Source organism: Coenobita brevimanus, chromosome 93 (assembly GCF_032717465.1).
Source record: "Coenobita brevimanus isolate Jiangsu-jjx chromosome 93, ASM3271746v2, whole genome shotgun sequence".
NCBI classification, from domain to species: domain Eukaryota; kingdom Metazoa; phylum Arthropoda; class Malacostraca; order Decapoda; family Coenobitidae; genus Coenobita; species Coenobita brevimanus.
The window spans coordinates 44,885,311-44,902,128 of record NC_137046.1 but is presented as its reverse complement, the minus strand read 5'-3'; the positions used below and the strand labels follow the sequence as shown (position 1 = coordinate 44,902,128).

At 40.1% G+C, this 16,818-nt stretch overlaps 1 protein-coding gene across 1 annotated transcript in view; it reads right to left on the bottom strand.

The window, feature by feature from the left end:
* The window catches only part of Fmr1 (synaptic functional regulator FMR1), an 80,648-nt gene extending 65,362 nt beyond the window's left edge, over positions 1-15,286 (bottom strand). The window contains exons 1-3 of the mRNA XM_080282512.1: positions 15,021-15,286; positions 8,858-9,064; positions 7,140-7,306 (exon numbers count right to left, since the gene is read on the bottom strand). Of these exons, the coding sequence (XP_080138638.1) occupies positions 7,140-7,306; positions 8,858-9,064; positions 15,021-15,071 (425 nt within the window). The 5' untranslated portion in view covers positions 15,072-15,286. The remainder of the gene's footprint in view (positions 1-7,139; positions 7,307-8,857; positions 9,065-15,020) is intronic.
* Between the last annotated feature and the right edge of the window lie 1,532 nt (positions 15,287-16,818).

Below are 16,818 nucleotides of genomic sequence, written 5' to 3'. Positions count from 1 at the left end.
AACTGGGAGGCTACCAGTGACTGAGAGCATGGAAAGTCATCAATAGGTGACTAAGGCCGATGCATGCAAGCATGTTGCAATGTTTTTAAACAAAATGGTATGATATCACACACAATTCACTTTGTTTTGCTTCATTTTTAAAGGCTCCAACATGCTTGCATGTGTCGGCCTTGGTCACCTAATGGCAGCTCTCCATGCTGCATGATCCATTGCAGCCTCCCTGTTCAGTCCCTTAACCCTGAGATCACACTTCATGACCTCATCCCACGTCTTTCTCAGTCTACCCCTCATAGCCCCAACCCCAGTATTAACACATCTCACCTCCCTCACCCAATTATCATCCCCCATCCTCTCCACATGTCCAAACCATCTCAATCTACCTCTCCTCATCACAACACCAATACACTCCAGTCCCATCCTACCTCTCAACTCTTCCATCATAAACCCAGGCCCCCCAGACCTTGCACATAGGGATGCACTACACACCCACCTATCATTGGGGAAAAAAAAAAAAAAAAAAAAAAAAAAAAAAAGTACTTCAGTGGTAACAAAAGGAATTTTAAATAATTTCATTTACACTGATGTACAGTGCAGCAGTAAATGAGTTGTTACTTAACTCAGTAGTTCTCAATTTCCTTTCAAGTGTGACCCTATTTGGAATACTTCAAGACTTTAAGACCCATCGTCATCATCATCATAATCATCGTCATCATTCGGACCTCCTTTCCCACCATAGGGCAAGGTGAGGGGTAGCAACATCCAGAGAGAAAGAAAAGAATCAAATACACATACTGGCACTGAAATAATTATTTTTAAATCAATCTGAATGTCTTCTATTGTGTGGGTAACAAGCATACAGCCCATCATATTTTATGAATATGATAACAGTATAAAAAAAGATAATTACTCCTTACTTTCAATGAAGTAGGTAAAATACACAGAAACTAACTGGACTATTTTTGTCCTTGTTATATGCTCCTCCACACACAATTCATCCAGCCAACTCAATCCCACCAGTTTCCTAGTCTCATTAACCTCCAAGCCTCTCTTCCACACACACACCCATTTACTATACATGCCCACCTACTTTCTCCACCTACCAAACCTATCTTCAACTCACACACACATACGAGTACAGTACACCCTTTTTCACCAAGCTAATTGGTGTTGGAAAGGGACACTTCATGCGGTGGTGGACCAGCAGAGCTGAGTGCTCAGTCATACAAGTATCCCTCAACTCCTTCCTTATTCCCCCAAAAGAGGATGGTGGACAGCAAGAGAGGGGTAACTTCAGTATGCAGTTCAGTGGATTCATATCCATATAACACTAATACCACCACCACCACCACCATCATCACCACCACCACCACCACCACCACTCTACTTACATACACTGCCTCCATATAATCACAACATTTAAGCATTCTCTTCAACCTAATTGTCTAGACTTCCTTACTTCTCATCATTCACCCATCACATTATTTCTCATCCTATCCACTCTTCACACATCACATTATTACATTCCTCAATATCCCCACTCCCAGCACTCTTACTCTTGACTTTTCTATCCACTCTTCACACATCACAATATTACATTCCTCAATATCCCCACTCCCAGCACTCTTACTCTTGACTTTTCTCTCATATATCACACCAAAATCTCACAACCATACATTAATATGAGCAAAAAAAAAAACTCATGCAATCCTCTTGCTGCCTCCAAAGTCAGACCTCTGTTTGTTTTCAAAACCTTCACAGCACCATTTTTTTTTTCCCAGGGAAGCAGACAAAGGCCGAGGGCCTGCAAACTGCTCCAGAGCATCAAATTCAAGATCCATTCATTTTGAGATGCCTGGATATGCTGCGTTTGAAAGACCAGAGATTGTAAGAAGTATGAAAAACAGACAGGGAGACAGTTCCAGAGTTAACCTGTCGCAAACAAGAAGGACTGGGAGTAGCGGTTAACTCTTGCATTGGAGAGTTGGACAGAAAAGGGATGAGAGTTTGTTGCTAGACGAGTGTTACGTGCCCGCTGCAGTGGTGGGGGGATGCAAGCAAACAGTTCAGAGGAGAAGTGACCAATGAAGTAGCAACAGAAAAGAGATAAAGATGTAACAGTGCAGCGAAGAGACATAGATTGAAGGGAGCCAGTAACAGAAGGACAGTTAATGAGAAGAAAAGCCTTTGACTCCACACTGTTGAGACAAGCTGTGTGTGGTGAGCCTCCCCACACAAGAGAGTTGTACTCTACATAGAGGCGAATAACTGTGCCGGGGTAAAGAAGGTACGGAGCTGGCTTAGCACACCCAATCTCTTGGAAGCAGATTTTACAAGAGAGGTATTATGTTCTTTCCAATATAAATCCCAAGAGAATGAAACTCCTACAGTCGTTCTATTTTATGAAGGCAGTTTGGGTGGGGTGCTCTGGGACCTCACTCTGTTAGCTCTGTTGCCACATTGTTGCCACACACGTGCTCTCTCTCTCTCTCTCTCTCTCTCTCTCTCTCATATTTATATTAACTACTACTAATTGTATTTTCTTTATTTTTTTCTCTTGTTTTCGACTTTTTTTCCACACCACCCCTAAGGTAAAAGTCTATAGGTGCATTTTTTTTATAGCTTCCATGGCAGGAGACTGACTATGACCCGCTCACGCAGGGCTGTCTCTCATGTCACCACCTGAAAACGTCGCAAAAGCAACGCTGACAAGTCTTATGAGATTTATACTATACTATAGCTTTTTTATTGAATTACATCTATACAGAGTGTTTAAAATTCATTTATAAGTAGTTACTAGCTTAAAATAGGAGAGTGAGAGAGAGAGAGAGAAATAGGCGAGCACAAATAATTACACGTGCGTTGGCGGCGATGTGACAACAGAGCTAACAGTGTGAGGTCCCAGATCGCCCCACCCAAACTGCCTTCATAAAATACAAAGACTGTAGTATGTTTAAAGATGATGCAGGATTGAGCTGGCTATTGTTAAAAATTAATAGGTACTCCTGTGGGAGATTTTGTTGGGTACATAGATGTAATAACTGAATATGGATGCATTAAAAACAAGGTTATTTTTACCTGAAGTAGAGATATGAGCCAAGTCAGACATTAGGTGTGCCATAGCCTCATACCTTATTTGTTGAAGCAACTGCTGAGATTTACGCTGCAGGAAGTGAATGGAAAGGTGAGGGGTAGAGTCATCATCATATGAGTGGATAGGGTTAGCTGTAAAGCTTAGAAGGTCATTGATGAATAAAAGGAAGAGAGGGAAGGAGATGGAAGGAAACACGGGTGAAACAGAAGTGAGCTTTATTCCCAACCAGTTTCACCAGTGGCTTCTTCAGTACCCCTGAAGAAGCCACAGGCAAAACTAGTCAGGAATAAAGCTCACCTCTATTTCACCAGTGTTTCCTTCCAGCTCCTTCCCACACTCGTCACAATGTCTTTACACAAGGAACAGAGTTGGAGATAGGACAGATCCCAGAGGAACACCATTTTTCATAGCTCTAGGAGCAGAATGGTGGCCGTCTACAACTGCAGCTACAGAACGACCAAAATGGAAGCCAGAGATGAAAGCACAGATAGATGGATAGAAAACATGAGGGTAGTTTGGAAATTAAAGATTTATGCCAGACTCGACGGAAAGCCTTTGAGATGTCAAGTGCAACGGTAAAGTTTTCGCCACAGTCCCGAAAGGAGGATGAACAGGAGTCTGGAAGGTTGGTGAGATCATCATCAGTGGAGTGTCCCCGGTGGAACCCTTACTGACGATCAGAAAGAAGGCTGTGATAGGAAAGATGCCTTAAAATTTTTTTGTTACAAATAGACTTGAAAACTTTTGAAATATAGGATGTTCAAGCAACTGGGCGATAGTTAGAGGGCTGGGAATGGTCACCCTTCTTTGGGACAGGTTGAATGAGAGCAAACTTCCAGCAAGAGGGAAAGGTGCAGGCTGAATGAGAGCAAACTTCCAGCAAGAAGGAAACGTACAAGTTGACAGACAAAGGAGAAAGAGTTTACCTAGGCAGGGTGTACGCACAGAAGCACAGTTCTTGAGGACAACAGGAGGGACCCCATCAGATCCATATGCCTTGTTAGTACTGAAGCAAGTGATGGAAGAAAATACATCAATTGAAGAAAATTTAATGTCAGACATGAAGTCAGAGAGGGGATGAGATGGAGGGACAGCACCAGAATTGTCTAAGGTGGAATTGGAGGAGAAAGTCTGAGCAAAGAGTTCTGCTTTATCACTTGAAGAAATGGCTACAGAGCCATCAGAGTGGAAAAGAGAAGGGAAGGATGATGAGGCAATGTTCTTAGAAAGATTTTTGGCAAGGTGCCAGAAGGAGCGTGAAGTATTCGAGTTGGAGAGTTCTGAGCATTTAGTACTGATGAAATTGTTTTTAGCAGAGTGAAGAACAGACTCAGCACAATTCCGGGCAGAAACATAAGAAAGATGAGATTCAGGGGTGGGTTGGCTCTGGTACCTTTTGTAGGCCTTGTCCTTCTTGTGGACAGCAATAGAACAAGTGTGATTAAACCTAGATTTTTTTGCATTAGTCAATGGCTATGAGAAAGGAATGTACAGTATATTTCCATGCCCGAGAGAATAACCTCCGTAATGCGCAAGGCACACTCAGATGGCTCTCAGCCATGGAAGCAATACTGGTAATCATTTCAGGGAAAATCTAAGAAATACTGTCTCCGGACCTCCCAATGAGCAGCTCCAAAGTGCCACAACCAGTATTTCTTTGGAGGGTCCACAGGCCGCACTGCAGTAAGAGGACAGGTTATGGAGATAAGCTGGTGATCAGAGGAGCCCAATAGAGAGGAAAGATATACAGCACAAGCAGGATTAGTTGTAGGGAAGAGGTCTAGTATGTTGGATCTCTCTCCAAGGCGGTCAGGGATACGGGTAGGGTGCTGTACAAGCTGCTCAAGGTCAATGAGGATAGAAAAGATGTAGGCTTGTTCACCAAGTGTATCAGTGAAAGGAGTGGAGAGCCAAAGGTGGTGGTGAACATTGAAATCTCCTAGAATGGAGATTTCAGAGAGAGGAGAAATGGACAGGATGTGTTCCATCTTAGAATTAAGATAGTCATGGAATTTTTCATAGTCAGCAGAACTGGGGGATACGTAAACAGCACAGATATATTTAATCAGAGAATGACATGAAAACTGAAGCCAGAGAGTTTAGCATTCAGAAGAATCAAGTTCAGGAACATGAGAGCACGATAAGTCATTGCGTACATATACCGTATGCAACAGCCACCTCTGGCTTTGAAATAAGCATCAAGGAAGTAAGAGGATACAGAGAAGGGTTTGCTATCAGCTACCTCAGACAGCTGAGTTTCAATTAGGAAGAGAAGGTGAGGTTTAGAGGAGGAGAGGTGATGCTCAACAGAGAGAAAGTTAGAGGAAAGGCTGCGAATGTTGAACAAATAAAGAAGTGAGTCAGACAGTGGTTCCAGGCATCTCCCTGAGTTGTCCCTTTGCTGCACTACTCTATTTTGATACTTCTATTGCACTTACTTCTCCTTCCTTGTACAACACCTTGGTAGACTTTTCCAGGACAAATTTCTCTCCATTCACCAGCACATCAAATATGTCACCTCTCAACCTCCAATTTACTCTTATTAACACATACTTTCAATGCATGACAGTCACAAACATAAAACTCTGTACTATATGAGGTGCTCCGAGCCAGAGGGGCGACCGAGCATTTTGCTTATTTTCGGTAATTAGTTGTTAAACTTTGACATGGCTAATTATACAATGGTAAAATTATAAGTATTTTATTGTTTAGCTTGAAAGCGTTAGCCAATTTGATTAAAATGGTGGTAAACATGACATGTTTCAAGTACATTACAGTTTGGTAATTAGATGTCAAAGCAAATAAGCAAAATGCACAGACGCCCCTCTGGCTCGGAGCGCCTCACATAATCTACAAAACTCTTCCTCACTATCAGCCAGTACCGGTACATACCATGACAGTAACATCTACATCACATCTGAGATACAGGTACCCCATCCTTCACCATTCAATACCATCCCCATCCCTCTCACCTTAATTTGAGCTGGGATAGGGTTAGTGCTCCCTAATAACCAAATCCACATATATAATAACTGCCATAAGGATATCACACACATCACTCATTACTAATAATTAAACACTCACTTAAGACACCAACATACTCCTACAGACTTCACTACCATCATAAAAAGCCTTAAGAGCACTCAACAACTTCCTATCCCCACCGTTTTCATTTTGTAAATGCTCCAACATACTTGCATGCGTCAGCCTTGATCACCTAATGGCAGCTCTCCATGCTGCTCGATCTCTGGCAACTTCCCTATTCACTCCCTTCTCCCTTAGGTCACAATGACCTTGTCCCTGGTCTTTTTCAGTCTACCTCTTGCAACCCTACCCCTAAGTTAACACTTCTCACTTTCTGCAACCAATTATCACCCCCTATCCTCTCCACATGCCTAAACCATCTCAATCTGCCTCTCCTCATCACAACACCTAATACATTCCAGTCCCATTCTACCTTACATACATAAAATTCTCCATTCATCTTCTCTAATGACCATGTTTTAAATTTTTCCCATATCCATAAATGCCACAAATACTTCAGTCTTTTTCACAAGCTCTCTTCACTGTGTCTAACTGAAAATATTTGAAAAAAATCATTCCATACCAATCCTAAAATTACCCTTCATCACACACAAAACATTCAGATATACCATGTCCGTTACCTTCTCTATAATTACCGTAATCTTAAAAAAGAAAAGAAAAAAACACACACACACACATACCAGGATAATTTTTGCACTCACTTTTCTCTCCTTTATTTTTCTTCATATATTCACAGCCTCTTCCATTCTACTAGTATAATTCCACTCACCCAAGTTTTATTACATATTTCCTATTAGCATTTCATTCCTCTCTCTCCACTACACCTAGTAATCTATTTATACACATCATCAATGCCTGATGCATTCCCATTCTTCAGCCACTCCACAGCATTCTTCACTCAGTAATATCATATTCTCTAGCTTTACATACTTTCTTTTTACACTATCAAAATCAAACATGTTTCTTACATCCAGAAAATATTTATCAACAAGGAATCACTTACTAGTCCCGGATATCCTCTGGAACATCTATTTCAACTTTAACAAAGGTTTTGGATGTAACAGGGGGGTTAACATTTCTTGGCCGTACTTTCTCTGATGGGAAGATGTTTTCTCCACTTGTAATTGAAACTCCTATAAACTCTACTACATGGAAGTCTCCTTTGGACATCTGTTAAAAAAGAAAAGGTGGGCATTAAATACAAGTAGGAAACAACTTAATTTCTGTAGTATACCTCTACTGTACTAGCAGAAACACAAGTACTGTACTGATGATCATCATCCACTCACTTGATGCAGTGTTGCCTACTCCTTCACCTTCATCATTCTTTTTGTGTCTGCCTCCTCTCTTCTTATTTCTCCTATCCTTCCTGTCACCATTATTATGCTTCTTTCCATTTCAGATGGCTCTACACTGAGTGACATGCCTATTGGTTTCCTGTGGTGGTAGAGTAACCATAAAACCTAACGACAGGGTGATGTGCAGTTTACTATGGTGCTCCCATTAATAACAACAATACTACTACTACTACTACTACAACTACTACTAATAATTATAACAAAAACAATTCATCTGTCTACCCTATCTATAGCCAGATGCCACAATCCCAAAAGGGGGTGAACATTTGTCTCTGAGTTAGTAGTTTTATGAGGAGGGACACTAACCCTCCACCAACCCAGTTGATGACATGTAGAGAAAATGTATGGGTTGGTTATATGGTTACCACCTAGGGTTGTAAATGGTGTCTGGGCTTAAAGGAAACCATTAGGTTTGCCACACAATGTAAAACCACCTGAAAAGGAATGAATGAAAACAAGAGAGGAAAGATGGGAGAAGAGAGGAAGGCAGCCACAGAAAAAGAATGATAAAGGTGAAGGATGAAGTAGGCAGCACTATATCAAGGAAGTGAATGATGGTTGCCACCAACTACCACAAATAATAATAATAAGACAAAAAAAAGAATGATAAAGGTAAAGGAAGAAGCAGGCAGCACTACATCAAGGGAGTAGATGATGGTCACCACCACCTACCACAAATAATAATACATACATATATCACCGAATCCTGTGCTGCTCCATGATGGGTGTACGAGCCCGGGGCTTGGCAAGATGGTCCTGACATTAAAGATGAGAGTGACCAGCCTCACTCATCCTTCAGTGGGATTACATAAGCAATAAAACCCCAACCACCCCTTGGATATAAACCTACACAGGCTAAATCTGGCTGGAGCACCTTAAATACTCACTAAACCACCTGATGCCATACCAGTAGTTTAGTTACATGGTTACCACCCAGTGTAGTAAATGGTTGTACACCAATCTGGCTTGTCACTCAGTGTAGAGATACCCACAAACAAAAGGAACAGGAAAGAAAAAATGAAAGAAAGACAGAAGAGGAACGAAGGAAGGAAGAGAGGAAAGGGCAGTCACCCAAGGGCAACACTACATTGAGTGAGAGGATGGTGAACAACCCCACCTATCATTATATTAATAAAAATAAAAATAATAATAAAAATGAGAGAGAGAGAGAGAGAGAGAGAAACATAGGAAGACAATTTGGAAATCACATAATAATGCAGTTTCAAGACCAGGAGAAGTATGTTGTGAAGACTGAAGAAGGACCTAGTACAGTGCACTGAAATCTCTTCTAACTTCTTCCTTACATATGAAACAGATTCCAGTTTAATTACATACAAAAGAAAAAAAACCTCCACATACAAACCTTTATAGTAGCCTTCCAAAAGGCAGGATAAGGAACACCCATTAGTTTATCAAACACCTCCACCTCTGCCCCCTCTGGGTACTCAACCGGAGTTGGTCCTGAGGCAGGAGGCAGGCGGGTCCCAGTCATGGCTGCTCTAGTCTCAGAACACCAGTCACCCTCATACCTCACAACCACCTCCTCACCAACCACATCAACCACATATGCCTGGAAATTAAGCAAAGTAAATGAGTCACCACTGATCAGTGAGAAGTACCGTAAATCTATTACAACAGTGCTAACTTTATACCATAGTGACCTAGCTGTGTTTTTCAAAATACAGGTAGTGCTGTACATTTTTATACCATAAGCCAACTTATTACAGCTCTCCAATAGGTTACTTAAGGCTGACACTCAAGCATTACAAAATGAACATACAGTACAGTACTGTATACTGCAGTAGTTTATGTAACAATACAGTGCTGTACATGATCAGCCAAATGCAATGTACAATAAACCCAACATCTACAATAGGTTTCACAGCCCTCTCCTTAACATTTAGAGAATTTCTAGGCTATTAAACATCATATCTGAATTACCATAATAAATATTACTGTAAAAAAAAAAAAAAAAAAAAAAAAAACTCATGCTTGAGTGCACAAATAAACTATCAGTAGATGACCCTCATATTTCCAGTTGCTGGAAACTGAATATAATGACAAGTGAAAATCAAAGTCAAGTTTCTGGGTAGCCTAGTGTACTGAAAGCTACAAAATGATGATTCAAAATGGAATTAATCTTTTCTGACGTAATGTGCTGATGGATAATACACAGACCAAACTTAGCCAAAAAAAAAACCATTCCTTAGTTCTAACCTTGGCCTCCCTCTGCCTAACCTTTGCAGTATTAGACAAAATATCTGGGAATTTCACACTGGTGCCAAGTGGTCCAGTGTTATAACCTAGCACATGCTCCATTCCCATGAGGTGACTGAAGATTTTCAGACTATATCATCCCCATGAGGTGACAAGATTTTCTGACTATGTCATGCCATCAAAGAGAGAAGAATTGTCATCCACCCCTGATTGTACTGGACTATGGTAGCCTAGTCTCAAGCTCCTACTTCTCAAAGGGGATAAAATGGGACAGGCTATCCTCAAACCAGACCTACAGCCTAACCTATCCAAAAAACCCACATCTTTCAGTCCGAACTATTGCATCCTACAGACCTAATCTTAGTATCCTTCAGCCCAAACTTTGGCATTTTTATACCTAACCTTGACATTCTTCAGAGCTAATAGACAGCCATCAATTGTTGGCAGGTTTATTTAAGTACTTATTCATCAAATTTTAACCTGTGAAAAGTTAGCCTAGATTTTCAGTTCTTATAGTTAACTTCACTTCTCTACTGCCTATCATTTATTTCCTTTTCCTGCCTTAACCCCACAATGATCAAGATCTTTAAAGCCATCCCCACTTTGGGTGGTTTACAACTAGATTATTGGCATATGTGGTATCTCCCATCTTGCGCACACTATGTGAGAGAAGCCTGAGAATTGTTGCCATTCCTGACTATGAAGCCTCAGAATTGTTGCCTTTCCTGACTATGACGGAGCTCTTCTGTCACAGAAAAAATGGGTGATGTGTGTTATGCTGTGCAGCAGTGGGATGTAGCCAAAGAGAACAGAAGACACAAGCAGAAATGAACATAAAGAAATGAGAATGATGAGATGGGCAAGTAGGGCAACACTGAATGAAAGAACCAATAACAGTATACTACAAGATAAATTTGCCAAAGATGATAATCATAACAAAGATGATGTGCAACCCCAATCTGTCTGAAGAGGCAGACCCACCAACCACCGGCAAGCAACTGGTCTTGCAGGGACACCCCATGCAATTAACAGTGCTTTAAAACAGCAAGGCAAACGGGATTAGTGTGGAGGTTTGGTTCCAGGGTGGATGCTGCAGTTGCACCTCTCCATCCAGTTAACAGGGTAGTAAGCTAACATCACCCTGTTATTCTGCTAGATGGTTACTACCCAGCATTGTAAATGGTTTCCTGACTTACAGGAAACCATTTTACTTGTCCCTTGGTGTAGAGTAACCAGAAGTGGAAAGAGTAGGCCCTAATGAATACTTACAGGAAAAATGGAAGAAACAGGAAGAAAGGGCAGACAGAAAAAGAATGATAGACAAGCGGGAAGAGGCAGGCAGCATTACATAGAGTGGATGATGATAGTAATGTTATTATGATGGTTTGGACAAGTTGAAATGATGGGGGGAATGTGACTAGCTGACGGTCAAATGCATGAAAGTGTAGAGAAAAGTGTTGAAACTGTGACTGAGAACTACACGGAATGAGGTTCTGCCGGGAGACATTTTGGGCAGGGGTTTGAGTAGGGAAGTGGCTCAAGTCTGGGACATGAAGAGCTGCCATTAAGAGAGATAACCCACCCATGCTAGCATGGTCAATGGTCTCCAACATAAAACAATAATGTAGCTAATAGAGGTTATCAACATTTGATGAGTATTGTGCTATGATTTTCCGGCAAAACAACAATGTACTGAAAAATAAAGTGTTAATTAAATTTCACATTTAGGGAAACATTTTACTGGGAACCACAAGAAGGGCAGAGATGAAGAGACCAAACTTGTACTCAATATACTGTACATGAAACCGACTATAAACTGATGACTGGAAAGAAATCCGTACTTAGCATGTTTCATACAATACAGTGCTAATATGACAACCTGATGATAATATACAGTAAACCCTCGATATAACGAACTCTTTTACAGCAAACTTTGGATATAACGACCCACCATTTCCAGAGCGAACTTCCGCCAGATATAACGACCTTTGGTCACTATATCCAGCAGAAGTTTGCTCCCTGGCATGGTAAGTGTACAGTACTGTAACAGAACTACATTACATTATAGGCATTGTATTTATATGTACAACTTCATACAGGATGGTATTTACTGTATAACTACATAAACCATTAAATTATACATGTGAAACTTCATAGAGTAAGTTGTGATTGTGCACGCAGGACCAAACTACTCCACAGATATAGTGACCTTGGGGCGATAATCCCTCGGTTAATAACGGCCATCAGATATAGTGAACTTTCCGATATAACAACCCACCCCTCCCCCCAATTAGTTCGTTATATCAAGGATGTACTGTAACAACGAATGGTAATTTATAACTAGATACGGTTCACATAAACTGGGACCAAATGTGTTAAAATGCACAGATATCTGTGTTGACCTAGGCAAATATTTTGGATACATATACCCTACTCAATGTTGTTCTTACTTACCCTTGATCTGTCTGACAAAGTAAACTTGTCAACAACAGGAAAGTAAAGTAACTGCTTCTATGGGGCCATCCTACCAGTATAGTACACTAAAAACAGTGTAAAAATCTGGTGTCCCCCTGTGGTAGACAGCACCTCACCAGGATCCTTCCCACGCCAAGGTGAAGGAAAATACAGGTATGGTATGGGGAGACGTGGCTCCTGGTAGATGCCACAGCTGCTCCTCCCAGAGTGCAAAGTGCCACCACATGTAAGCCCCCTTTCAGTGCAATGTAATCTAATCAATCACTCATGCATAATAATGCAGAGTCTACACATGGCTGCAGTACAACCACGACTATCATTAAACAAGTGAGTTGCTATACAGTACAGGTAGGTATTTAAGTTAAAAAAAATAATAATAATAATAATAATAATAATGGTAAATAAATGCTTACATAAACAAATAATAAAATAAGCATTTCTCAGACAAATAAGTATGATACCTGTAATCAGTATACAAATTATGGTCTGGGAAAGTAGATCACGACTCTCAAAGCAGAAGGATTCTTTTCTTTTATACTACAGTACCCCAATATTAAAAACTTATACACAACGTATACTGTATCAGCTACCATAATCTTTATACTGTAACGTAATAAATAGGCTACCTGATACAGTAGACAGCGGTTACTAACAGAATAATACTAACTTCATTTTTGTTCCACACTCAATTATCTCTGCAGAATTAGTGTGTCAGAAACTAAGTGCATAGAGCTAATGTATTTTCTGCAGAATTAGTGTGTCAGAAACTGAGAGCATATAATGTACTAAGATGAAACTTAATCCTTGTTATGAACCACGAAGGGAGGTCTCCCTGGTTTTGCCCTTAACTTCAGCAAACCCTTGATATCGCTCGTCATCGGTTGCTTATTCAATTAAGCTAATATAACTGACAAGGTTAAGGTTAGGTTGACTTTGTTGGATGATTAACTTCCTGAATTAAACAGAATTATTTGCCCATATTTTCAGTGTGTTTTTACCACACTATTTACCTCCTTAAAGATCTGTCATCTCATCAAAGTTATGCTTTACACAGGAAGGAACAGTATTCTAGGTGCTCTCTTCAGATCTTTCTCAGCTAGTGAGTTTTGAAAAAATGAAGAGTATACAGTATATATATATATATATATATATATATATATATATATATATATAAAATTGGTTTTACGCCTGGTATCTCTGAAGGGCTTAGGCGCTGCCCCTGAGTAGAGGACTTTTGGATTGGAGCGTGTAGCATTTTATGACCAGATGCCCTTCCTGATGTCTACCAATGACCCTTGGGTGGATTCGATCCTCTGACCCTTCGGTCAGAGCAAAGTGCTCTAACCCACTGAGCCACGGCTGCTCTGGGTATACAAACTTTTATGCATTTAAGTATTTACATACAGACTATGCACTTGAACCAGTCAGTGTGTGAAATCCTTGAAAACAAACCAGTTAATCATTTAAATCCATCAACTAACCTAACCTACAGATCAACAGTTAGCAATCCCTAAAACAAAATTAGTAAAAAATATCGAAGTAAAATATTCAAACTCTACCAACAAATTTTCAGATACAATTTTGTTAAAGCCCATTATCTAATGTAATCAGTCAAAACAAAATAAACATACTGAGTAAACCATGTTGATGTGTCTGCTTGAATGCTAAAACTGTTCAGACACAATAAAACTAAACAACATTAATGGCAATACTGAAGAAACTCAATAAACTTAACAAGCAGAAAAAGTAAAATGAACATTTACTCTTGCTTACACTTGTCTTAGTCTTGCAAACTAAATATTTATGAAATAAATGTACCTTAAAGCCAGCAAGTACTGTACCCAGTTGGTAATTCTGAAGGAAACACCAGCCCACGTTATTTTGCAGTTTTATTGTATTTTCCTTACCTTAGTTCTTGATGGGGTTCTTTATGTTTTTCCAACTGCACTTCAAGTTTGTGTTTTTTATTTCTTATATAAAAGTGGTGAAAAGCATTTTAAAAGGTGGTGTTTGTTTACAAATGGATGCCATCTTGTGGTGTGCAAACAGACGAATGCCATCTTAGAGCAAAATTACCCATATCAATGCCCATTCATCAAAACTTAACGTAAATTTTCAGACTGACCCATTCTTATATATTCTATAAGAACCTATCCTTATGTCATCATATTTTCCTTGTTTATTGATGAATCCTCTTAATACTCGAAAATGCACTTCACACCTTTACAAGGTCACTGCATAAGTTTACAGGTAAAAATTTTAGTTAAATTTTTTAAAGGTGGTCCTATGTCTCATTTAGGATTATTGTCAAGTTTACAGTACAAAATATTTCCAGTTTACTGTTCTTCATTTAAAATAATCAGCTTTGGCTGGCTGATTAAACTCTGTAGCAAAATATCAAATTTTAATTATTGTCAATGCAGTACAACTGGTTATGTTACATAATTCACTACAGATTAACACTTACTGTAGGTAATTATATTAACATGCTCAAAGCATCAGATACTTAGATAAATGCTAACTGGCCATTACAGTTGTACTTCTGTTTTCCCTTTCTCATTTCTACACCCAGTTCTCACATCTCTAAGAAATTTCAGCCCCATCACAATTCCGGGTCTTCCTTCAAGTGCAACTACATATAACTGTGCTTAGCATACCGTGTGTGTCAGTAATGTGTTTACATTTTCTGGTTATCAGCTGGATTTTGTCAACAACTTTATGAGACCACTCCGCCCCCAAGAAACCTTATCGTTACACCGGTGGACCTGGCAAACCATCCCTCCATTCAAGACCCTGAAGTTACCAAGCAGAGGAGCACTGTTAGGTTAAAATACCTTATAATAGGCCCCATGAGGACCAATGACTTCTACACCGAGCTCGTCCATCTTGCTACCGGCTGGGAATGCTGGGAGCGCACACACCAACCACGCAATCTTGTCTCACTTTTGCTAAGGCCTGATGTCCAGTGAGGCACTAGTTCCGCCTTTAATTGAGCCTCTTTATCTTGATCTTGTTCATACACCTTTTCATCAAAATGTCCGCCAACCACACACTAAGGAAAAAGTAAATATCATCTTCACTTAGATATGTTTTGAACGCACTCCTGTGTTGGCTTGAGCTTGAGCTGAACACACCTCGCCAGCCCAGGCTTTCATTCGGCCAATCAAAAGGTGCCTTGCTCTTTCTTACGACCAATCACAACTCCGCGTTATCTCTACAGTGAGAATAATTTTATCTTCTTGAAACATGTGAAGTTTGCGATTGATATAAGTAAAACTACATGTGAAAATTACAGATAATTATCAGGCTTAATGCTAAATAATTAAAAACGATGGCTGTTACAACGGAGCAATTTGCTAAAGGAGAGCCATTAATTAATCTTCACTATTAATGATACAATTTTTGGACACAGAGTTATTCTTGCTGCGAATAAAATCATTACATTATAGACTGAAATACAGATTATCAAGTGGATCAACGAAGCACTCCCCTTGGCAGTAGTGGGCAATAATTTATTTGATAAGTACTTAGATCTAAACAGTGCAATTATATGCCACATTTGTAAACACATCATTATGTATGCGTTTTGTAATTACAGACATGGCCATAGATATAAATGGACATGGCTCAAATATTTTCCGAAACATTTTCAATATGCCAGTGACATGTTTTAAGAAACACATGCTTTGGGAAATCGAGAGAGCGTGTGAGCGACCGCATGACAACACGCGTTCTGTTCCTGTCTAGTTGCCGTGATATACTTGCTGGTAACAATCAGTAGCGTAGCCCGCCTCAACTAAATGAGAGAGGAGGGGGTGCAAGCCCTGTTCGGGGGAGGGGGAGCTCTGCCGTAGTGTGCATACATTAAATCATTCGAAATTTCAAAGGAGGGGCCAACAGGGGAAAGGGTCAGCTTGAGGGCCGAGCCCTCAGTTAGTCCTCCCCACCAGAGACCCAATAAAAAGTATATCTACTCCCCGCAGTTACGCCACTCGTACGGTGTAGGTAAAGGACACTGGATCTCAAACTGGGAGCCATGGCCAACAAGGGAGCCACGGAAGGATTTATGGTGGGCTATTGTAAGTAGCAAATCAGAGTGTCCGTGAAATCGCACTTGGAGTCCTCTTGCCATTGTCCACAACATATCTATGCAAATCTGGTTTCTCCACCCTTCTATACATAAAAAGTAAAAGCCGAAACAGGTTGGATTTGGACCCAGATATGAGATGTGCGTTATCAGTGACAACCTCGGATCAGTCGACTGAGTGAAAGCAAACACTGTCATCCATCGCATTGATATACAACAAAATATGCATTCTGGCAGATAGTTGTAAGCATTAAAATAGATGGAGAGCACCAAAACATTTTTAAAATCATTATTTATGAGGGGCTTGAGAGAAAATTGAAAAGGGGCCACTAGGATGTTAGGATTCCCACAACTTGGGAATGAAGTGAAAAAGTTTGAGAAAAACTGGAGTAGGTAGCCTACATATTAGTATGTGACTCAGTGTCTATCGTTGATCTAAAGGAAGGAAGCGTATAAGATAGTATTGGGTCACAGTGACTTATTGTCTCACCTCTTAATATGAAATAACCACACTATGAAGCACATGACATAAATGCAAATGACCT